Source organism: Augochlora pura, chromosome 2 (genome assembly GCF_028453695.1).
Source record: "Augochlora pura isolate Apur16 chromosome 2, APUR_v2.2.1, whole genome shotgun sequence".
NCBI lineage: Eukaryota > Metazoa > Arthropoda > Insecta > Hymenoptera > Halictidae > Augochlora > Augochlora pura.
The window spans coordinates 536,427-556,049 of NC_135773.1; the positions used below are offsets into that span (position 1 = coordinate 536,427).

Genomic DNA, 19,623 nt, shown 5'->3' on the forward strand with positions numbered 1-19,623 from the left:
CGCTGCCACGGGCTTCGGGCTTCGGATAAGGAATATTTGTTCGCGGTGCTCCCGGAAATAGATTTTCAGACTACCGAGCGCTAACGTTCTCTGCGAAACCATCTGGAAATTTAAATTGCATTGTCGCATAAATAGAAAAAGCTCGAGCGAGCGTTAAGAAATGAAAAATGAAAAAACCAATTTTACTTAATTAGTTTACTCGACCGGTGTTGTACGAGGCGAGCTTAAAATTAAAAATGCCTCGGCCTTCTATTTTCTGTTTTTTAATTCGTACCCTACCGGGTGAACTACGCGCGTCGGCATGAAACAACGACGTGTGCAAATAAATAATTGGAAGCGTCGCGCGACGAATCGTGGGCGTGACGGGAGCCGGTTGAATTTTTTAAACAAACGAAGGAAACGAAGGGGCCCGTCGAGCAACGAGCACCCATGAAATTTTGATCGTAGCCCGTCTGGCCGGCCGACTCATGAATATCGTCCTTAATTTCCCGGACAATTCCGTCGCCCGAAACTTAAATATACTCTCGAAATTCGTCGGGCAACGGGCGCGAGAGGCAGCCTTTTCTTTTTCCTCGTTAAGATCGTCGCGCTTAGCCCGAGCTCTCTCTCTCTCTCTCTCTCCCACCCCCCGTTCGTTGATACGCATTAATTTAGCAGTCGCGCTGAACCGGTTCGCGAATTAAAATTACATTACTCATAGTTCGCTGGCCGCGTAACAATTACGTAACCGTGCCGTTTGTAACTGTTCGCAATTAACTGCGAACGCAACTCCGCGAAGATCTTCAGCCTCGGAGCATGGGAACGCTAACAATCGACGCTAATCAATTCGCTGCGGAGGCCGTTTTCGCGGCAGTACCGACGGCTTGGTGTGCCGCCATAAAACAAGACTTTCGAAAATAAAACTGAGATTGTTTCGCAGATCTTGAGAAAGTCTCTGGCTCGAACATTAAGTTCTGACGAATATGTTTTACATTTGTATCGTTTGAATTTCTGGTTAAATCGATGTATTTCAATTGGCATGTTCCAATTTATGTGTACCCGAATTCGTATGTTTGAACCGACACGTATAAATTTGTGAATGACTCGACGTATTTGTTAATTAAGTTAGAAAACCTTGGTTTTATAGAAAGATGCGTGTAACAAAGACACTCGTAAAAAAGAAGAAAGTTGACGAAATCATTAGCTGCATCAGCGTTTTCACCGTTATTAACGCAACCTAAATGAGCGAAAACGTCCGAGATAGCGGCAGCCTACAGGCTGTAACGTGCTATCGGTCCATTACAACCTCGAAAGTTACTCGGCCCACGCCCGTCCCACAAAATGGCTGACGCCATTGCGCCCGCGTCGGTAACGACGTTACTTTTCTAATTACTCCGCGGCGTCCCAGCTGGCCGCAAGTGTGCGGCACGCAGGTTAACGAGCTCCTGTTCCTGGGACAGTGACGTTTCTAATGCGCTTCCGAGATACCTTGCACGCCTACGCGTGTCTCCAGTCCCACGTAAATATGCAGGCAGGGTTCACTTCACGCGTGCAACGCGTGCACCGCGTGCACCGCGTGTCCGCCGAGAAACGGCCGCGATTTTCCGCTCGATCGCCGGGCCCCGCCACACGCTGCGACAAAATCTACGAATCCTCGATCCTCGACGCTCGATTAACCATCAACTACATTTATATTGTCTTCTCTTTTATTATCAACCCTTTGCGACCCCGTGTCGAGATGGAGTTGCCATCGAGTTCAGCGTAAATTGTTTGACCGATTTACCTCGCGTTAATTAATAACGCAGCAATTGAAAAGTACTCGAGTACCGTAACAACGGAAATCCTCGTTTCATTAATGAATCTGAAATTACTATTTCAACAATATTGCATTCTAAAAAACCAACAATTGTTATTTCTGTTTAAAACGAACAAGTTTCTACGTTACGGAAAAGCTAGCGGCGCTCTGTTACGTTTTGCGTCGACGCCGTCTCACCTGGTGGCGATGGGAAACGACCGCTGTACACAGACCCCGGAGCCCAACGAGGGTGAAAGTTACATTGTGCTCGAGTTCGGTTGTCGAACAAATTCTACGATTGCGCGAAGTTTTACGAACCCGGCCGACTCGTATTGTTTCCTCGGGTGCTCCGCTTTCGGACCGTGAACGACAAAGGCTGTTTCCTAACGCGGCCACCTCGGAATCCTTTTTCTCGGAACTAGTCCACGGAGAGTTTATGAAACTATTCTTATCAGATTTGAAGAACACACTGGAATCGGTGAAGTACGAAATACTAAATAAAATGATACGTCGACGGAAGATGCAGCGGAGAGATCGCGGGGATCGTGGGTTGAACACCTGGTAGCGGCGCGACTCGTTTCAACAGTGTTCGTAGACGCGAGAGAATGCTCGTGGATGTCCGAAAGGTTACAGGAATTCTATAAGCGACGATCGTTTGGTTCTTAACCCTTTCGTCGTTGGTTAGACCTGGAAAAAAGTTTTCTGAATACTTTGGATAAATAACAATTTTATTCCTTATTTTATTTGCCGCGACCAAAGCGAACGATTTCTTAGCTTACGATTTTAGAGATCACCCTTTTCACAGAAAATGTTTGAGCAATAACGAGTACGCGAACCGAGAACGCAAATGAATTGGGTCCGTTCGTTTCCGCGTTGACTCGAGTGCAGCCCGTGAACGGAATTAAGCGAGACAGTTACGTTTCGGACACCCAGTAAGTAATAGAACGAAACGGTGCGTGGAGCTCCCCGGGTATCGCATTAGAAAGGCGCGTGGCCGCAGCAGCCAGGAGATGTCACAAGGTAAACCGCATGCATAACTCGGACGTAGGGAATTATTGTATGTAGGTACCTATCTCCCGAAGATCGAAACACCGGCGTCGCCGAGTTGGAACGTTCCGTCGTCCTTGGAAAAAATCCGCTCCTACGGAGCGTGTCCTTTCTTCCTCCATATGCCGCCTCTTCTATTCCCAAGCCAGGTGTATTTGTTCGGGGATCTCGAGGATAGACTGTCCCCTGCGGAAAACGTGCAGGAAAATGTTGGTCGTCGAACGACCGCGTGTCGCGGCATAACGAATAGCCGGCGTATCCTAGTGTTGCCATCGCAGAACCGAGGATGTTGCATTTATTGCGATTTATGACTTAACCGCGGGATCGATAACTTTCCTCCGCGTACCCCATTTCATAGTTACTTTTACAGGACTTTAATCCTGTTTCATTACGACGGTAGTCGGATAGTCGGCGGTCCGAAGATTAAATTACCCGTGACCGTTTTTCCAGAGTCTCGACGACTTTCACAGTTTAGCGTTGTTCTCGCTAAAAATGGGCCAGCGTGAAATCATGGATAAGTAATATCTGTTAGTCCGCTCGATCGTTGAGTCGACGATGTACCCATCCTTTTCTTAATTTGACATAAATCGACTATATATTCGTGGCAAGACGATTTGGTGCAGCTATCGCGGACATTGACGCGGATGTTGCCGAGTCGAGCAGTCTTATTACTTCCGAATTGGCTTTCCACTGTGCAACGAGAAAAAAATACCACCGCGCCTTTGTGCAGACAGCCTGTTCTCCGAGGCGCGAAAAAGAGAAATTTCGAGAGGTCAGCCAACTTTTAAAGCGTTGCATAAGCTCTCTCTCTCTTTATCTCTCGATGCAGCGAATTTTTGAAAATCCCGACAACCCACGCAATCCCAAAGATCCGCAGTCTGCTCGTAAATGGAAGCCCCGAGAAAACCGCAGCGCGCGCGCGACCCACCGCGCGAAACTATTTAAAGCTCTCTGCCGCGCGAAGAAGACAAGGGTCTGCTCGATGGACCGTATCGAGGGTCGAACTCGGTTTTTGGCTTGCCGTATCGGGCGTTGCGTGAATCTTGGCTCGCCGCGAATGCCGCGTTTTATTTATGCTTTGGAGCCGTTAGCACGCGCGTCGCCTGGCAAAAGTCCGCCGGAGATTGGCGACGAAAACGAGATAGAGGAATCGCGACGAAAAGGAGACGAGGAAGTATCGCGTCGAAAAGGAGGCAGAAGTATCGCGACGAAAACGAGGCAGAAGGAGAGGATGAAAAAGGGAGAGTGCGGCAGAGATAGAGAGAGAGAGAGAGAGAGAGAGAGAGAGAGAGAGAGAGAGAGAGATGAAGCGGGGAGAGGAAATCTCTCTCCGCACACGATTACAATTTATATACGAGCGAGATCCCGTCGGGGGTAAGAGGCTACTCACCGTCGCGGTTATTCCACTCTCCCGCTTTTTATTTATGCCAATGCGGCGCGGCGCGAGTCATGCGATGTCTGGACGATAATAATTTTTCATTATGCGTGAGGTCGATCGAGAGAGCCGGCTCTGCGTTGTTGAGCACGTCGCAAGCTCGTTGCCCGTTTTCCCACGCGCGATTTCGGCTCGTAAAACCAATCAAAAGCAAATCTCTCTTCTTCTTCTTCTTCTTTTTCTTCTTCTTCTTCGTGTATCTGTCGCACGCGTTTCAGATGTAGCTGATCCTCACAGCGAGACTTCTTTTTATTGAAAGATTAATTATCCTTCGCCATACAATTGTCTTCGCGACTGCAACGATTAGATCTGTTTCGTTTCTTGCATGTGCCAACATTTGCTCGACTGCTTTTATTTCAACTTGAAGAAGAAAAAAAAAGAAATAACAAGAGATGATAACGTATCTTGGAAAGAATTACGAATACTTCCGTGGAAGCGGAGGGACTTGTAAAACGACAACGGGGGGCCATAAGAACCAAGCCCCGCATCATAAAGCGTGTTCCAGCACGCTTGTTCGTCTTCCCAGTGAAATAAATTCGACGACCGCGGCCGACGCAGCGGCGATCGCGTTCGAACGTTGAAATAATTTCAAAGAGTTTCCACGTCGTGTAAGACCGAAGAAAATGGCGTTCGCGAGTGAATCACACACCGTCGAGCGAGGATCCTCGGGTCTCTGTTCGCCGTGCGCGGCCGAATCCCATAAACAGTTTGTAGCTTGTAAAGCGATTCGTTGCAGCAACGTGTAATCACAGGATCATGCGATCGAGCGTATTCGCCAATCACGCAACGCCGATCCTCGCGCAGAAATGATCGTCCCGCGGCGTCGCCGTCGTCGTCGTCGTCGTAGACGTCGCTTCGTATCGGCGCATCGAACATGAAGGAGAAGCTTTCGTAGGGTTATGGTTGTTCGACGTCGCTCGCGCAACTATTCCGCGGCAATTGATTCGGGTCAACGACGATTACCACCAGACGAATGTTGACATAAATTTTCATTAAAGGGTCGCCGGTCCATGCGCGCAACTATGGCGGACGAGGGGAGCATTTCTCTTTTCGATTGAATTTTGTTGCGACGAACTTCGCCGTGATCGCGAACCAAGGCGCCTCTTTACGAGTTCGATCTTCCTGCTTTAAGATACATCTCGTAGAAAGTAATCTCCTAAAAGAGGAGCTAAAAGTCACTGCATAGCTATGACAGATAATATACATCTTGAAGGTCCGAGGAAAATATTAAAACGATATTCAACGTAAAACAAAAGAGAAACGAGTTGCCCAATTTCAATGGAAATTCTTTCCACTCGTCCAGAAAAGGATGGAGAACACAGACTCGAGGGAAAGCAATTTTTGCCAATGAATATTCAGCGTGTTAAATTTGAGGACTTGAAAGAGTACTCGCCGTCGTACGCGGCCTCAGTTTTAGAAACGAAATAGCCTCGGGTAACGGAGAAATCAGTGGTTACACCCTGCAGGTGTACTTGTACGCGGGTACACACCTAGCAGAGAAATCTGGCGACGGCGTAACGGAACGCCTTCGAAGCTGACCGATCGAAAAATGTCTGGCTCGCTGTGGCAGCAGCGAGTTCGGACCCCTGAGATTCTGCGATCGGTAGAAACGGGAATATCGTAGCGGAGAAACGGCGCAGTAAACTCGACGTCTGTAATCGTTGTCCAACGAGGGCGGAGGGGGGGATCGATTTTATTTGCCGTCTGCGATCGATCGCTTTTTATCTATATGGAAATTTCGCAGCGCCGTGTTCGGCGCGAATAAACAGCAACGACGCGCGAACGAGGCGGCAAGAAAGACTAAAAGAAAGATAGAGAGAGAGAGAGAGAGGCAGCAGCGTTTCCGCGTGACCCAGGCTCGTTCGAGACGAAGCTGAAAGCTGAACCGCGAGGAATTAATTTCGCCGAGTTCCCAGGCGGCTACCTTTTTCCGCGATCGATCGCGTTTTACGAGACCGTAACTTCGTCGAAACGATCGACGAGACTCGTACGCGAGGCAAATCGTGAAATCCGTCGGACGATCTGGGCTGCCCAGCGAAAAGTACGCGCGGGAAATTAATGGCCCCGGACCGTGGGTCGTGTAACTCTGCTAGAGGACACGGACGACAGACGTGTCGGGGGCTGCTGATTGTCATTCAAAACGGCATGGCACCGGCGACCGGCGACCGGCGACCGGTGACTGGCCTTGGCCATACGGAAAGGCGACGCTTCGCAAACGAAACGCTTTAATGCCTCAAAGAGGAGACATAATTGCCGGGGCCGTTTCTCCCGGTGTCGTTAAACTTGTTGAGCCATCGCTGCCGTTGCCGCTGCCGTTGCCGCTGCCGTTGCCGCTGTTGCTGTTGCCGTTGCCGTCGCCGTCGCCGTTGCTGCCGCGGCAGCAGGGTCAATAATCCAGGCGGTCTGGACACATCTCGTCCCACTTTCGCGTCGATTCGCCCCGCGCAGCGCAGCTTTTCGACTCTTTCACCAAAACGGATCCTCCTCCATTTTTTTTTCCCCCCCGGAAAAGAGGACTTTCTGTATTATCTGCCATTCGCGCGAGAGCGCACACATGTTTTTCATTTGCTTTCTGAACGGCCGAGATGCGTTCCTGGAAGACAAAGCGCTCGGTGAGATCATCTCGGTCGTGTACGTATAGGGGCAAGCATCCATGCAAAAACGTGGACTGTTTTACTTTAATTTCAAGCATTAACTCGTTAAGCGGCCGTCGGCCGCATGTGGCTACGGTCGCCGTACTTTCTTGCAGAAGATAAAGAACAAAACGGGAAATTAACTATCTTTTAATGAACTAAATTTTTCTCCTTTAAAAATTCAGATAACAAAGGACTGCCTTCTTAAATAAAAGACTCGTGATCGCCGTATACGTGGGCGGCGATAATGTTTGAATAAATTCGAATAAATAAATTTTATTTTGCCAGTGGCAGTTCTATTAATTAAATTACGTCAAGTGTATAAAAGAAGCGTTTCGAATGTATTTAAGAAAAAAGAAAAAAAATTGGAAAGGAAACAGGGCTCCGTCGGATCGACGTTAATTGGGGTGTTAAACGGGATCTCGTTTCAGAGACCTCGGAATTACGGTGTCTTGTGAGAAAATCGCAGCCCCGAGAAAGTTTGCGGTTGAGAAACGTGTTTGAATTTTTATCGCGGATTTTCTGCTCCGCGGAGAAACTGCGAAACGGCGTAATTTCTTTGCAATAACGAATTTTAAAGATAAACTATATATAGCCGGCGCTGCTAAAGGGTTATCTGTATCTGAACAGTAACGAGCGTTAAAATCCCTGCGCACGATTAGCGAGAAGCCCGAACTTCGGTCCGCGAGGCTGTTTCAACTTCCGAGCGTGCGTTGAATCGCGGTCGGCGGAATTTCTGCGCAATATCGGCGACTCTCGGGCTCCGATGGAAGGCTCTCACCGCGTTTACAAATTATCTTGCCCAGTGCGATTCGAGTAGCCATAAACAAACGTCTATGGTAGAACGCGGTAAAACAGAAGCTGCGATAAGCTTCAATGGAATATTCATTTTTATGGAAATCAATGTCCATTGGATGTTCATTGGGAGAATCCGTGTTTAGCACGAACGTTTTGAATCCGCTTGCCGCGATCGGCTCCGAAATTCGCTCGAACCGACTCCAAAGACTTTACATTCGTTGACCCGCGAACGCGTTTCTCGCTCGCAGCCGAATTCCGCGTTCGAATTAATTCGAACGGATTGGAACAAACTTGGGACAATTAGCGAATTCGTCTGCCTCGCCCCGAATAACCTGCAAACCCTGTGCATGCCGGGATTAGTTTTAGTTGGCTCTCGCTCTCGGTTGAAATAAACTCTATAGGATCGAAATTAATTCCGACGAGTGGCAGAAGCCTCCTGGAAAGCCTGTATCTGTTTCAATTAATCCCATTCTCATATTATAGCGGCGATCTCGATACGGATGATCGCTTATTACTTTGGGGATCGATAGACAGTTTCGAACGCGATCGTTGTAAAAGTACTTTCTGCAGTAACCGATTTTTGAGAACGTAAACATCTTTGAGATTAATTCTGAGCGCCTTTGAGAGGATAAATGTAGAAATCCGGCGTTTTCCGGCGGGCACGCAGACGATTGATAAATACCGATGATTAAAGAGGAACAAATACGATATGGCAAACAGTGTTCAGTCGTTCCGCGAATGTCGACCGAGACGCGTCGACTGTTGTTAAGTGACTATAGTTCGGGCTACGATGGTTCCGCGAAAGTCCTGCTTTTTATCGACCGGTGGCGGCCTGTGCTCGAAGTAATCCTCTTCTCCTGGCTTTTAATTAACTTTCAACCCTTTGAGTACGAATGTCGCCGATATCGGGCACGAAAAAGCACCAAGGCGATTAAACAGCGCAACGATTTCGCGTTGAAATAACAAAATACCGATGATACATTATCTCATCGCAGTACTTATTGGTCTCGGTATTCTCGTCCGCAAAGGGTTCAATGACTACTTCTTAATACGATTGTTACACTTTTTTATGCCGCTTCAATTCGAAATAATTTCTAAATGTTATACTTTTTTATGACAGACATAGGAGATATTTTTTTTTTTTTTTAAATAATCTGTGCCGGAAGTTGGATGGAAGCGAACATGTATAGGTAGTCACAATCGAACGGATGTCCGCTACGAACTTGACATTGCGAGACTGCGCGCCGCGCCGTGTCGCAGGCCTCTGGCCTCTGGAAAATTATAACAATCGTGGCACGCAGTCTTCGAAGCATTCTGCCGAATAATTGCCGGTTTTATACGCGAATGTTCCATTACGGTCACGTGCTACGCAGGGAACATAATCGCCGGTGCCGTTCTCGTTGTGGTCGACGCGTGCGTCCGGCATGGAATTCGTCGCGACCGATCCTCGTCCCATACATTTTCTCGCGTTTCCGAAGAGAAAACAGCCGGCGGTAAAGGTACAGCGCGACTCGGATGCATTTTGAAAAACCATCGACGCGGCGCCGGCAACGCGGGAAAAACTTGTTTGCTTCGGTCGAGAGCATCTCTCGACGGCTTTTAGAAAATAATGGCGGCAGCGTCGCGTCGTCGGTGACAGCTTTCGTAATAAATCGAATAACAGAATTTCGATGCACAGGGTGTCCCAAAAATCACTGGCAATTGCGAAATTTTTCACCGAGGTATCCTCAACGAGTTATCAACAAAAACAATTCTAACTGATAAGAGGCGACTCGAAATACTGTTTCTAACGAATCTTTTTTGCCGATTCTTTGTTGCAGAAGTTACTGTCATTCTTTCACCCGAAATCCACGCGAGTGGACAAATCGGACAACAACAACACGAACAACTCGACGTCGAACAACATCCACAACATGCCGACGCATGAACCATCCATCAACGCCACGTCTCACGAGACATTCTGTACGTAATAATCTAAGCAAAGTCTAACGAAATCTACTTTGTGATTTCACGATAAAAGAACATGGAAGTTTGCTAAACGCGTTTCGCTAATCGTTTGGAATTTTTTGTTGGTGACCGCAGCTGGGAGATTGCCAATGACAGGTAAAGAGGCAATCAAGCATTTCGGTTGGAGACTGACAGAGTTCGAGCGCTCGGAAATCGAGCAATACTCCGAGATCTGGTATCTGGGCCTGGCGGTCCACAAAATTCACGGCGAAGAGGGTGCCGCACAAAACAATGGATACGACGATGAAAACGGAAACTACAACAAGGTCCTTCACGATCACATCTCGTACAGGTGAGCTCCCCTCTCCACTCGGTCCGAGACTTTCCCTTTAATTATTCATTTCTCTTTATTTGCACCGATTTCACATTTTTCTACAAAGAACGGAAATTCTCGATTAAAAAGAATAACAACGTTTGTTATTCTTTTATTTAACAATTAATAGAAACCGCGCTTGCAAATGAATAATATAAAATGCGATCGTAAAAGGACTGGCGACGGTCTATCGAACGCACCTTAATAAAAACATCAGGAATCGAATATTCATCGGCCGACTACGACCCTGGAGATTTATGGAAATTTAGACTCTTCTAGAACAAACCTTAAAGGACTGAAGGCGCATAAATTGCAGCGCGAATCGTTCGATTGAATTACAAATAGAACAAAACTCTGCCAGGTTATGTAATTTCAACGAACGGCCGGCCATTTGCGGATCGTTGAGCGTTGACGTCTTCGACCCGAAATGATATTGTTCCGCACGTCTGATTTTTCTAAGAGAGAATTTGTGAATTTTCACGGGGTTTGGGAGCTAACCGCGCGCCGTCTTTGAAACTCGCAGATACGAGATCCTGGAGGTGATAGGCAAGGGAAGCTTCGGCCAGGTGATCAGAGCGTGGGACCACAAGACGGCCCAGTACATCGCCATCAAGATCATCAGGTGAGCGAACACGTTGAATCACGCGAAATTGCGATACGGGACGGCGCGATCGACTCGATTATAGACGCTTTGTCGCGCCCGACAAGTTTTATCCGGCTTTGTTCCATCGTTCGAATGACATGACACGACGCGACTCGCTCGCCCTTGCAGGAACAAAGAGAGATTCCATCACCAGGCGCTCATCGAGGTGCGGATCTTGGAACACCTGAGGAAGAAAGACGTGGACGCGAACCACAATGTGATACACATGCTAGAATACTTCTACTTCAGGAACCACTTGTGCATCACTTTCGAGTTAATGAGGTACGTGGCTCGGCTCGTTCTATTTCTCGACTCCTCCGGACGCGTTCAGCCTCGAAACTCTCCGCGTCCGCTCGACAAACTCGAAATACTAAACGCACACCGCTGCGACATTTTACTGCGCTTCGACGACCAATTGCTGCATGCCTTTCCTTTGTTCCGGACTGTATATATATATACTTCTGTCGCGACTGGAACTTTCCTATTAAAAAAATAGGAGCCCGATAAAAATTAGTTTCTTTCTCATTGAAAAAAAAAAAGAAGAAAACAAACGGAACAAAAGACGGAACAGGCATATCGGTCTGTACGCGTGAATTGGATAAGATTAAGGAACGACCACGTTTTCCGGTTGCAGCTTAAACTTGTACGAACTAATCAAAAGGAACAACTACCAGGGATTTAGCTTGAGCCTGATACGACGGTTCGCTAATTCGTTGATTACCTGCCTGAAACTATTGCACCAAGAGAACATCATCCACTGCGACCTGAAGCCGGTAAGCACACCACAAGCCTCCTCTTCTCTTCGAAAGCGCGAGCATTAAAAGGGGCCGCCGCGTTCGTTTCGAGAGATAACGATCGTTGCTTGTCGTAATATTACACTTTTACGATTCCTCGATGATGCCGTATCCCCGGGGCGGCCGCGCGAGTGTATTTTTTTGTTTCGGGAACTGTTCGGAGGAAAGAACACCGGGGGTCGTTTAAATTCTATCCGGAATAAATATCGCCGCGATTAACGGTGGAATAAATTGGCGAGAGCGTACACACGCGAGGCTTCCTTTAACGAGATAAACCGCGAAATAGAGAAATAGAGAAAGAGAGAAAAGGAAAGTACACGAGAGATCCGAGTATGCCGGGGCCGCGGGGTCATTGGGCAGGGTCTCGTCCCCTGTCGGGTTTAACCGGCCGATTAGGTTGGTGCCGGTCTCGTCTCCTCTGATCGGCTCGCTTCGTTCGCTTGCAGGAAAATGTGCTTCTGAAGCAGCGGGGAAGCAGCTCGATTAAGGTCATAGACTTCGGATCCTCCTGCTACAGCCACCAGCGTGTTTATACATACCTCCAGTCCAGGTTTTACCGGAGTCCAGAAGTACTTCTGGGTCTTCCATACGGCACGCCGATCGATATGTGGAGTTTGGGTTGTATTCTGGCCGAACTGTACACCGGCTGCCCATTGTTCCCGGGCGAGGATGAAATCGAACAGCTCGCCTGCATCATGGAGATTCTCGGCGCACCGCCGAATTACATCATCGTCCAGGCGTCTCGACGCAGGCTTTTCTTTGGTAAGAGACGTTCTACGAACTCTCGAGCTCGCGCTTGTTTTTTATCTTTCGCTTGATTTTAACAAATTCCACGGCTGTGTTAGGACAAAACCCGATTGACGAATCTGCCGTTTCAGACGTGTTCGGATCACCTCGATGCGTGACAAACAGCAAAGGATTTAAAAGGTGGGTCGGCAGCAGATGTCTCGCGAGTGCCCTCCATTGCACCGACACCCTCTTCGAGGACTTTATCAAAAGATGTCTCGAGTAAGTATCCGAAAATCCTTCCCATGCTCCAATTCATTTCCAGAATCGCCTGAAATCATTGTACAGGTGTCTCGTAAGAGATTAACGTTGCCAGGTAAGAGATTATTCCTCGAAATCTCCATCGCGAGTCAGACTCGTCATCAAAGTGGAGCGAGGAGATGAGAGGCCATCTAGAGAGATATTGAGACAGCCTGTATTCCGAAAGAGCAGAATACATTTGCCCTTTATTATTTGGTTTTGTCGAGCCAGCCTCTCTGATCAACGATTGCTCCGATTTGTCGCAGGTGGGATCCAAACAAGCGTATGACCCCCAGCGAGGCTGCCCGTCACGAGTGGTTGAAGTCGACCTCATCCTCCCGCGTGAGCTCCTCCTCCTCGACGATGGCCTCGTCGACGGTGAACACGAATGCAAACGCGAACGCGAATGCGAACGCGAACACGAACACCAACACGAATACGAACACAAACACGAACGCGAACGTGAACGCGAACGCGACGACCGTGGAGACGTCCTCGCAGTCGGCACACGCCCAAACGGTGAGCGTAACGGTGAGCAGCGCGCCTCGGCAACGGGCCACGACGGTGGAAGACCCGCCGTACATGACGTACCGGCTCTACAAGGGCCGTAAATATGTGCAGAGGATCGGGACGGCCGTGAACGCGGACAACGGTGGCCTGGTGGTGAAGAGCAAGCTAAACGGAAGCGCGAGCAGCCACGCGCTCGCGAGTACCGCGCAGACCACTACCTCGAGACACGCCTCGACCGGCGATATCGTCGCGAGTTTGGACCCGAATCTCGACGATTCCGGTACGTTTTTACCGCCGATATTGTGAAGGCGGGTCTGCGCTAGCCACTTCTAGATGCTTTCGCGCCGCGTACCGTGTCGCGATCGAACTCGTTCTCTCTCGCGTACAACCCTCGCGACGGAACTGAACGAGATCGGAAAAAAAAATAAATGAGAAAACGGGGGTGGAACAACAAAAAAAGAAAAAAAAAAAGAGTAGAGGATACAGGAGTCGAGAAAAGTAAGCGAGGAGGAAGGGAGAGACCGAGAGAGGAATAGTGTACTCTTCCTTGGCGAAGAGGGCTCGCGAGGATAGCCGTTCGTCGGGAGTAGAGACGAGAGGCGCGACGGTCGATTCGATCACGACAATAAAGCATCAACGCGATCGACCGTCGGCCAAAAGACCAAATTAGCTCCGTGCCAGCGGGACATTGGTCGCGCGCGGTACCGCGGTGAGATCCGTTGCCGCGCGTACGCGTACGCGGAGAGCGAGACACGCGCGCAACGCTTCGGGTATGTAGAGGACGCGTTGGCCGAGGCATGTAGAATTGGCTGGCTGGATCGGCCCGATCGTTATCGAGAACGCCGCAAAGGCTAGGCAAGTACGCGTTTGCTAGTCCTCGGCATTTATGCATCGAGCCATGAGGCCAAAATGATCTGACGAGCGGGTGGCCCGCGACCGAGCGTATTCGACGTGTACCCGAAACGCGGTCGTCCCCGTTCGTTCGTTCGTCGCAACGACGGACGGTCCACGGGGGGCGCGCGCGCGCCCGCGGCCGCCCCCGATGTCACTCAGGTAATCGTAACGACGTGTATGCACCAATTGTAGTCGATCGAAAGTAACGTAGAGAAAGAAACGACGCGCGCGCGCAAGAGAGAACGAGCGAGAGCGTGAGAGAGGGAGAGAAAGAGAGAAAGAACGGAAGAAAAGTATGAGAGAGAGACTGAGTGAGAAAGAGTGAGAGAGAGAGAGAGAGAGGGAGATAGGAGTTTCGTTCCCCCGACGTTCGTCCCTTGTCCTCCGAGATATAGCAAGAATTTACTTAGCTAAATGTGGTTTCGCCAGTCGATGGGGAAAATGATATCGAGTCGTGTTCGCCCTTTGTCGCCGACGACGATACGACGCTAGAGCTCTTTTTAGGTACGGATGATAGTCGTCGTCGCGATCCATGGTCGAGACCGTCGGAAACCCCCGTGGCAACAACAGGGTCGCGAACTAACTCATCCGACGGGACAAGCGTATAGCAAACCTTATCGACGGGGGATAAGATGAGAGGATAGGAGGGGGGAAGGGGTGATACAAGGAAGATGAAACGAAACGTGTGCGCCCCAGTTTCACGAGGCCTGATTAGTCTTATTGTGATATTAATCTACCACTGTCTTACGTAGATCTCTCCGATATTAAGATGTAACGATCGCTAATAATGATTTTCATTACTATTAATCAATATCTTTTCTCTGTCTTGATATGATTATTGCTCTCGCTATTGTCGCAAGATTATAATTACGATTTAACGAAAGCTCTATTCGTGAGGTAATTAATACGCAGAGAATAACATATTATAATTATATTATTACGAATAAGGATTGTACAGACTTTAATTAAGCCCGACAGAGGAGAAGCTCGAGAGTTTTACTCACGACGAGCACGCGGATTTGCCTTTTTTTTCTCTTTTTCTCCCACGATTGAACGACCGACCGCGGACTTTGCGCGGAAATCATCCCGGAGCGTCGACACCCGCGCGGGGCCCGATCGAACGTCGCGGGGCCGAAAATTGTCGTCGTTGCCCGGTGAACGTTTAATCGGGGACGCGTTCAACGAAGACGGCCGGTTTCCGTTCGAAGCCGCGTTCGCCGTTGTCCGGCTGATCCAAACACCGTAGAGACCGCCTTTACACCGATCGAGGGAAAGCAAAAAACAAAAAAAGAAACGATTAAACCGAAGAAAAAGAAAACTCAAGATCGAAGATTCTTGGCGACCCACTGCCCCTTAGCATATTGCGAAGGATTTGAAGAGAGAAGTCGTGTTCTGTCCGCGTTTTAGCGCGCGCAAAAACGCGTTTCCCCGCTCACGTTCGGAGATCACTGAAAGTTTCACTCGTCGAGGAGATACTCGAGCTCGTAGCTAACACTAGTGTACAACACACCGTAAAAGCGCTCCCCCCCTCCCCCAATTTTCAGCGACTCGCGCGTCGATGCACCGAGATAGAGAAAGAGAGAGAGAGAGAGAGAGAGAGATAGAGAGCACCGGGTTCCGTTCGAGTTTCGACCTCTCTGTACCGATCGATCGCATAACGAAACAAGGACCGCTTCGCAATTGCAACGCGATTTCGGTAGGCTTCCCTTTCGTACCGTAGTTTTCGAGCATTTCGTCGCTGAGCCTAGGAGGCAACGACGCCTGACAAATTCCAAGTCGCGTATACCAAAATCCCCTCCCGCCGAGCGCGTGTTCGCGCGCGAGGAACAAAAGAAAAGACAAGATTCAAGTGAGAAGACTGAAGTAACACGTCGTCGTAGGATTTTATTTAAAAGCCTTCTCCGTAAGGACGACCACTTATCGCGATACGTAACACATTTTTCATGTTTGTATACGATCACCAACGACCTCCCTCCCCCCGCACGAAACGCATTTCTCAATTCATTTATCATCGCGACGAAGCAATGTGGCCAAAGGACGAGTGCAAAAGTTCATCGAAAGACGAGGGGACGCTTTCTCGCGAACCACTTCGTTTTCAACGAAATAGTCTCATCGGCGAGTCAGCCTGTGAATTTCCTGTTCCGAAAATCGGTTACTTTCGAGCCCGAAAGCGTGTCGCACGCGAGAAGCCCCGTCTCGCGTTTTCGATATATTTTCGTACTTGGAGTGTCGTAGACTGTCTCAAGGTGTCCTATGTTGTTCCGTGAACTCGGCAATTTCGCGATCACTCTTTTCAACGCCTCCACTTCGCGGTTCATAGAGACGGTTTCGCACATTTCCAGCACCCGCCGCGCGCGCCGCGAGCATAACGATTGCTGCCGCGTGCTTCTCGATCGTCGCTTCGCACGCTTAGTTTTGTTCAGGCATCTCGACGAGGTACATTTAAACATAGATAATGGAACTTTTGTAAACGTTTCGATGAAATTTTCCGCCGCGAATCAAGAGCTCTTCCATAAGTTACACGCACGGTGTACCGGGGGTAGTTTGCGTGTCAGGTATCGGGGGTTAAATTTCGTCGCAATCGGCACAAGTAATCGCATTGTCGAAGGCTAGACGTTAAACAAAAAACACAGTAGCGATAGAGGAAGAAGCGTTGGCCGTGCAACCAAAGTACTCGAAAAGCGACCGTTCGAAAATTTTCATCAAATGTTTCGGTAACGGGACGAAGAGTGGTGTGTGGCACTGCTCTGAAAATTCGCACGTTCGAGCCTTTGATTCGATTAGCTTTTGTCCACGAAATAAAATTGTTGCGCGATAACGATAGAGAGACGAACGTTCGAGTACTTCCGGTTGCGGGCGTTCCGGTGGAATTGGACGAAAGACGAACCCGCGCTAGAACGATTCAGAGCGAGACCGGACGAAATTTTAGTTGGCATCTCTCGCGTGTTTGTAACTCGTTGATAAGATTGGCTGACCAAATGATTAAAAATTCGCAGGTGTTGACGGAGCACGCGCGAGAGAGAAACAGCTGCCCGCGGAAGATCTTCATTCGACCGTAGTCAGAACAAAGAGTCTAACGCTTAACGAGTGTAGCGTGTAACGCGCACGACACGCGTACGCAACTAACACAAACACACACACAGCGACCGACACACATACGTACACCTTACCGATCTATAGCGAACAAGAATATCAAATCGTGTATGATACCTACCATTAACGAGAGACACGTGTGCGTCCGGATACATGAGTGTGAGAGTGCGAATGAACGGATAGTCGAGAAACGGAGCCAGACACGAACCTATGACGAAGAGGATGCGTCCAGCGAGAGTGAGTCACATTACTGCATACGCATATACACATTAAATATACATATATATATACGATTTTACGGTATTAAGAAACCCATGCAGAAGTGAAAATACGAGTTGTAAACGTTAGGGTATCCATTTAGACGTAATTAGAGAAGACAATGCCGTTTTGGACAACGTAGCTCCATATTAAACGGAGTCCCAGCACTCCTTTACCTCTCCCCTTGTATCGTCGAAAATTTATAGTTGATTGAATCGCTTTGCGAGGAAAACTGCACTTTTTCGATTCCGCAAAAAATTGACTGATTTTACGATCGCAAAACCCTTGCAAACTTTGGAAGCCAAAAAATTGATAGAACTACACCCTCTACGAACGCAAGCTACCGATTATTAGTCTCATTTGACATCTAAAAAATACTTTTGTTTTTAATGAAGTCGACTCTGCGAGGCACTCGAGTAGAGTGCCGCCCAGTCAATTCAGGCGTGAGACGATCAAATGAATCGTGCAACTCGTTTCGAAAGAGAGAAATCGGTGGTTCCTGGTCAGTTTTTCCGCGAACGATTCAACGGCGTGAACCGAGCAACACGCTTGCCGCGAAGAATTTGTGAGCGCGATAAAACGTGGTGACGAACAAATAGGGAAGACATTAAGGGAGGTACATATACCACGGTGCTGTTGCCTGCCTGCCTGCCCTCTCCCCCTCCCGCGCGGTCACGTTTTCTTGTTCTTACCGATTGCTTGCGCCAGTTGTACAGTCCGCCGAGTTTTTAGTTGTGTTCACTATTATATACGGTGGGATCAAATTACAAGCGTTAGAATCGACTAAATATCTACGTAAAGCGATATCGCGTTCGCATCCACACGCGCGGCGACCCGGTAAAACGCCTAACCGTAAGCGAAGCGAGCACCGTCAAATATTCCGTTGCTCCGAGACGAGAGCGACGGGAAGAACGCGCGAGCCGGGGTTCCAACGAAGAAACGGCGTCCCGCAGCTCGAACAAAATTCGGACGACTTTCTATTCGATCGGTCGGAATCTAAACGAGTAACGACAAACGATGGCGTTACCGAATTCGATCGGCCGGAATATTCTGTGAACGGAAACGGCAAAGCGACGCTTTCTAGTCCGGGATTCTAGCGGAAACAAACGAGGGGCTGAGAAATCTAAAATGGTTGAAATTTTTATAGAACAAGAAAGGGGAGGACTCTCTTTCAGGTTTCAGCGTGGAATGCTCTTAGCGTGTATTTGTTAGGGCGACGTGCAAAAACTAATTATCGAATTAACGACGCGATTAGATATCTATCGAGTTCGGTTAGATAGTAAATGATGCATGCGTGGCAAACGTCGTTGCCATTGCCGCGACAACAGTCCCTTTCTTCCCCCTCCCGCCCCCCCAAACGTTTCACGATAGACCGGCGACCGTTGCCGGATCGATCAACCGAAACCGTGTTTCGATGATCCATCGATTTTTTTATCTGTATTTGTTTTTTCTGTCATCCACTACGAAGAGTATCCTCGATAGGACAATCATGACTAACGAATAATTTTCCCGTTAGCGGGTCGTTGAGATTCCCCTTAGGGCCGTAGAAGAAGAGATATGCTAGAGACACGAGCAGCGAGTATCATTCTCTGTCGCGAAAGTCCGATCGACGATGTTCGTTCCCCGCACCGCCTACCACCGAACAAAGCGCGAGTACCGTATAACCGAAATTTGTAAATTTCTGCGTCTCGTATGGTTTTCGTCATTGTCGAGTTCTCTCTATTGAACATTCATGTTATTGGTATAGTTCGTATCACGTGAATATAGAAAGCATGTACAAAATGTAATAATAAACGAATATACGTGCAAATGTACGGATATACGACGCGTACACGAATGTTTCGACACGCGTTTACGTACATTTGCACGCGTATCATTAGTAATAACGCAGTTTTTTGCATGTTGAGATAAAAATCGATGGCGTACGTTCTAATCGTGATTTCATTAGGTATTCGTTAGTGTGTTACTTTCCAAATGTGTATTATTGATTCGAGTCGTCGAAATATGTACGAGAATATTTTATTCGATGTGTTATAACGAGCTTTGCAAAAATGATAAATATGTGTATGAAGAAAAAGTATGGGAGGGGGAATATAAAGAATATACACGGAGAGACAGAGAACGGAGAAGTATCGGAAGCAGCGTGTGCATGTGTGACTGAGAGAGAGAGAGAGAGAGAGAGAGAGAGAGAGAAAGAGAGAGAGAGAGAAAAAATAAAATTAATAGGGGAGAGCAAGAGTTGCAATGAATATCTGTAACTCGGCGTTGACAAGCGGGGAAAGACCTTGTTATATCGTGTAAGTGCGAGTTCGTCAATTTCTGCCCACTTAATTATAATGAATGAAGAAAAAGAATTGCTAATAATAAATGATTATGATAAAGTGACATTAGTACATAT

At 48.3% G+C, this 19,623-nt stretch overlaps 1 protein-coding gene across 3 annotated transcripts in view; it reads left to right on the plus strand.

Moving 5' to 3' along the window:
- LOC144474730 (uncharacterized) overlaps nucleotides 1-18,219 on the plus strand; it is a 225,793-nt gene extending 207,574 nt beyond the window's left edge. Inside the window, exons 4-12 of one of the 3 annotated variants that reach the window (XR_013494785.1) lie at nucleotides 9,508-9,649; nucleotides 9,770-9,986; nucleotides 10,531-10,629; nucleotides 10,780-10,932; nucleotides 11,285-11,423; nucleotides 11,891-12,206; nucleotides 12,323-12,452; nucleotides 12,737-14,033; nucleotides 16,871-16,907. Coding sequence is in view for 2 of the 3 variants with exons in the window: in XM_078189919.1 (XP_078046045.1) it covers nucleotides 9,508-9,649; nucleotides 9,770-9,986; nucleotides 10,531-10,629; nucleotides 10,780-10,932; nucleotides 11,285-11,423; nucleotides 11,891-12,206; nucleotides 12,323-12,452; nucleotides 12,737-13,260; nucleotides 16,871-16,974 (1,824 nt within the window). In the remaining variant the exon portion in view is untranslated. Of the gene's footprint in view, nucleotides 1-9,507; nucleotides 9,650-9,769; nucleotides 9,987-10,530; nucleotides 10,630-10,779; nucleotides 10,933-11,284; nucleotides 11,424-11,890; nucleotides 12,207-12,322; nucleotides 12,453-12,736 lie in introns of all 3 variants that reach the window. The other 2 variants (XM_078189919.1, XM_078189929.1) reach the window with 2 other exon arrangements.
- The last annotated feature ends 1,404 nt before the right edge of the window (nucleotides 18,220-19,623 follow it).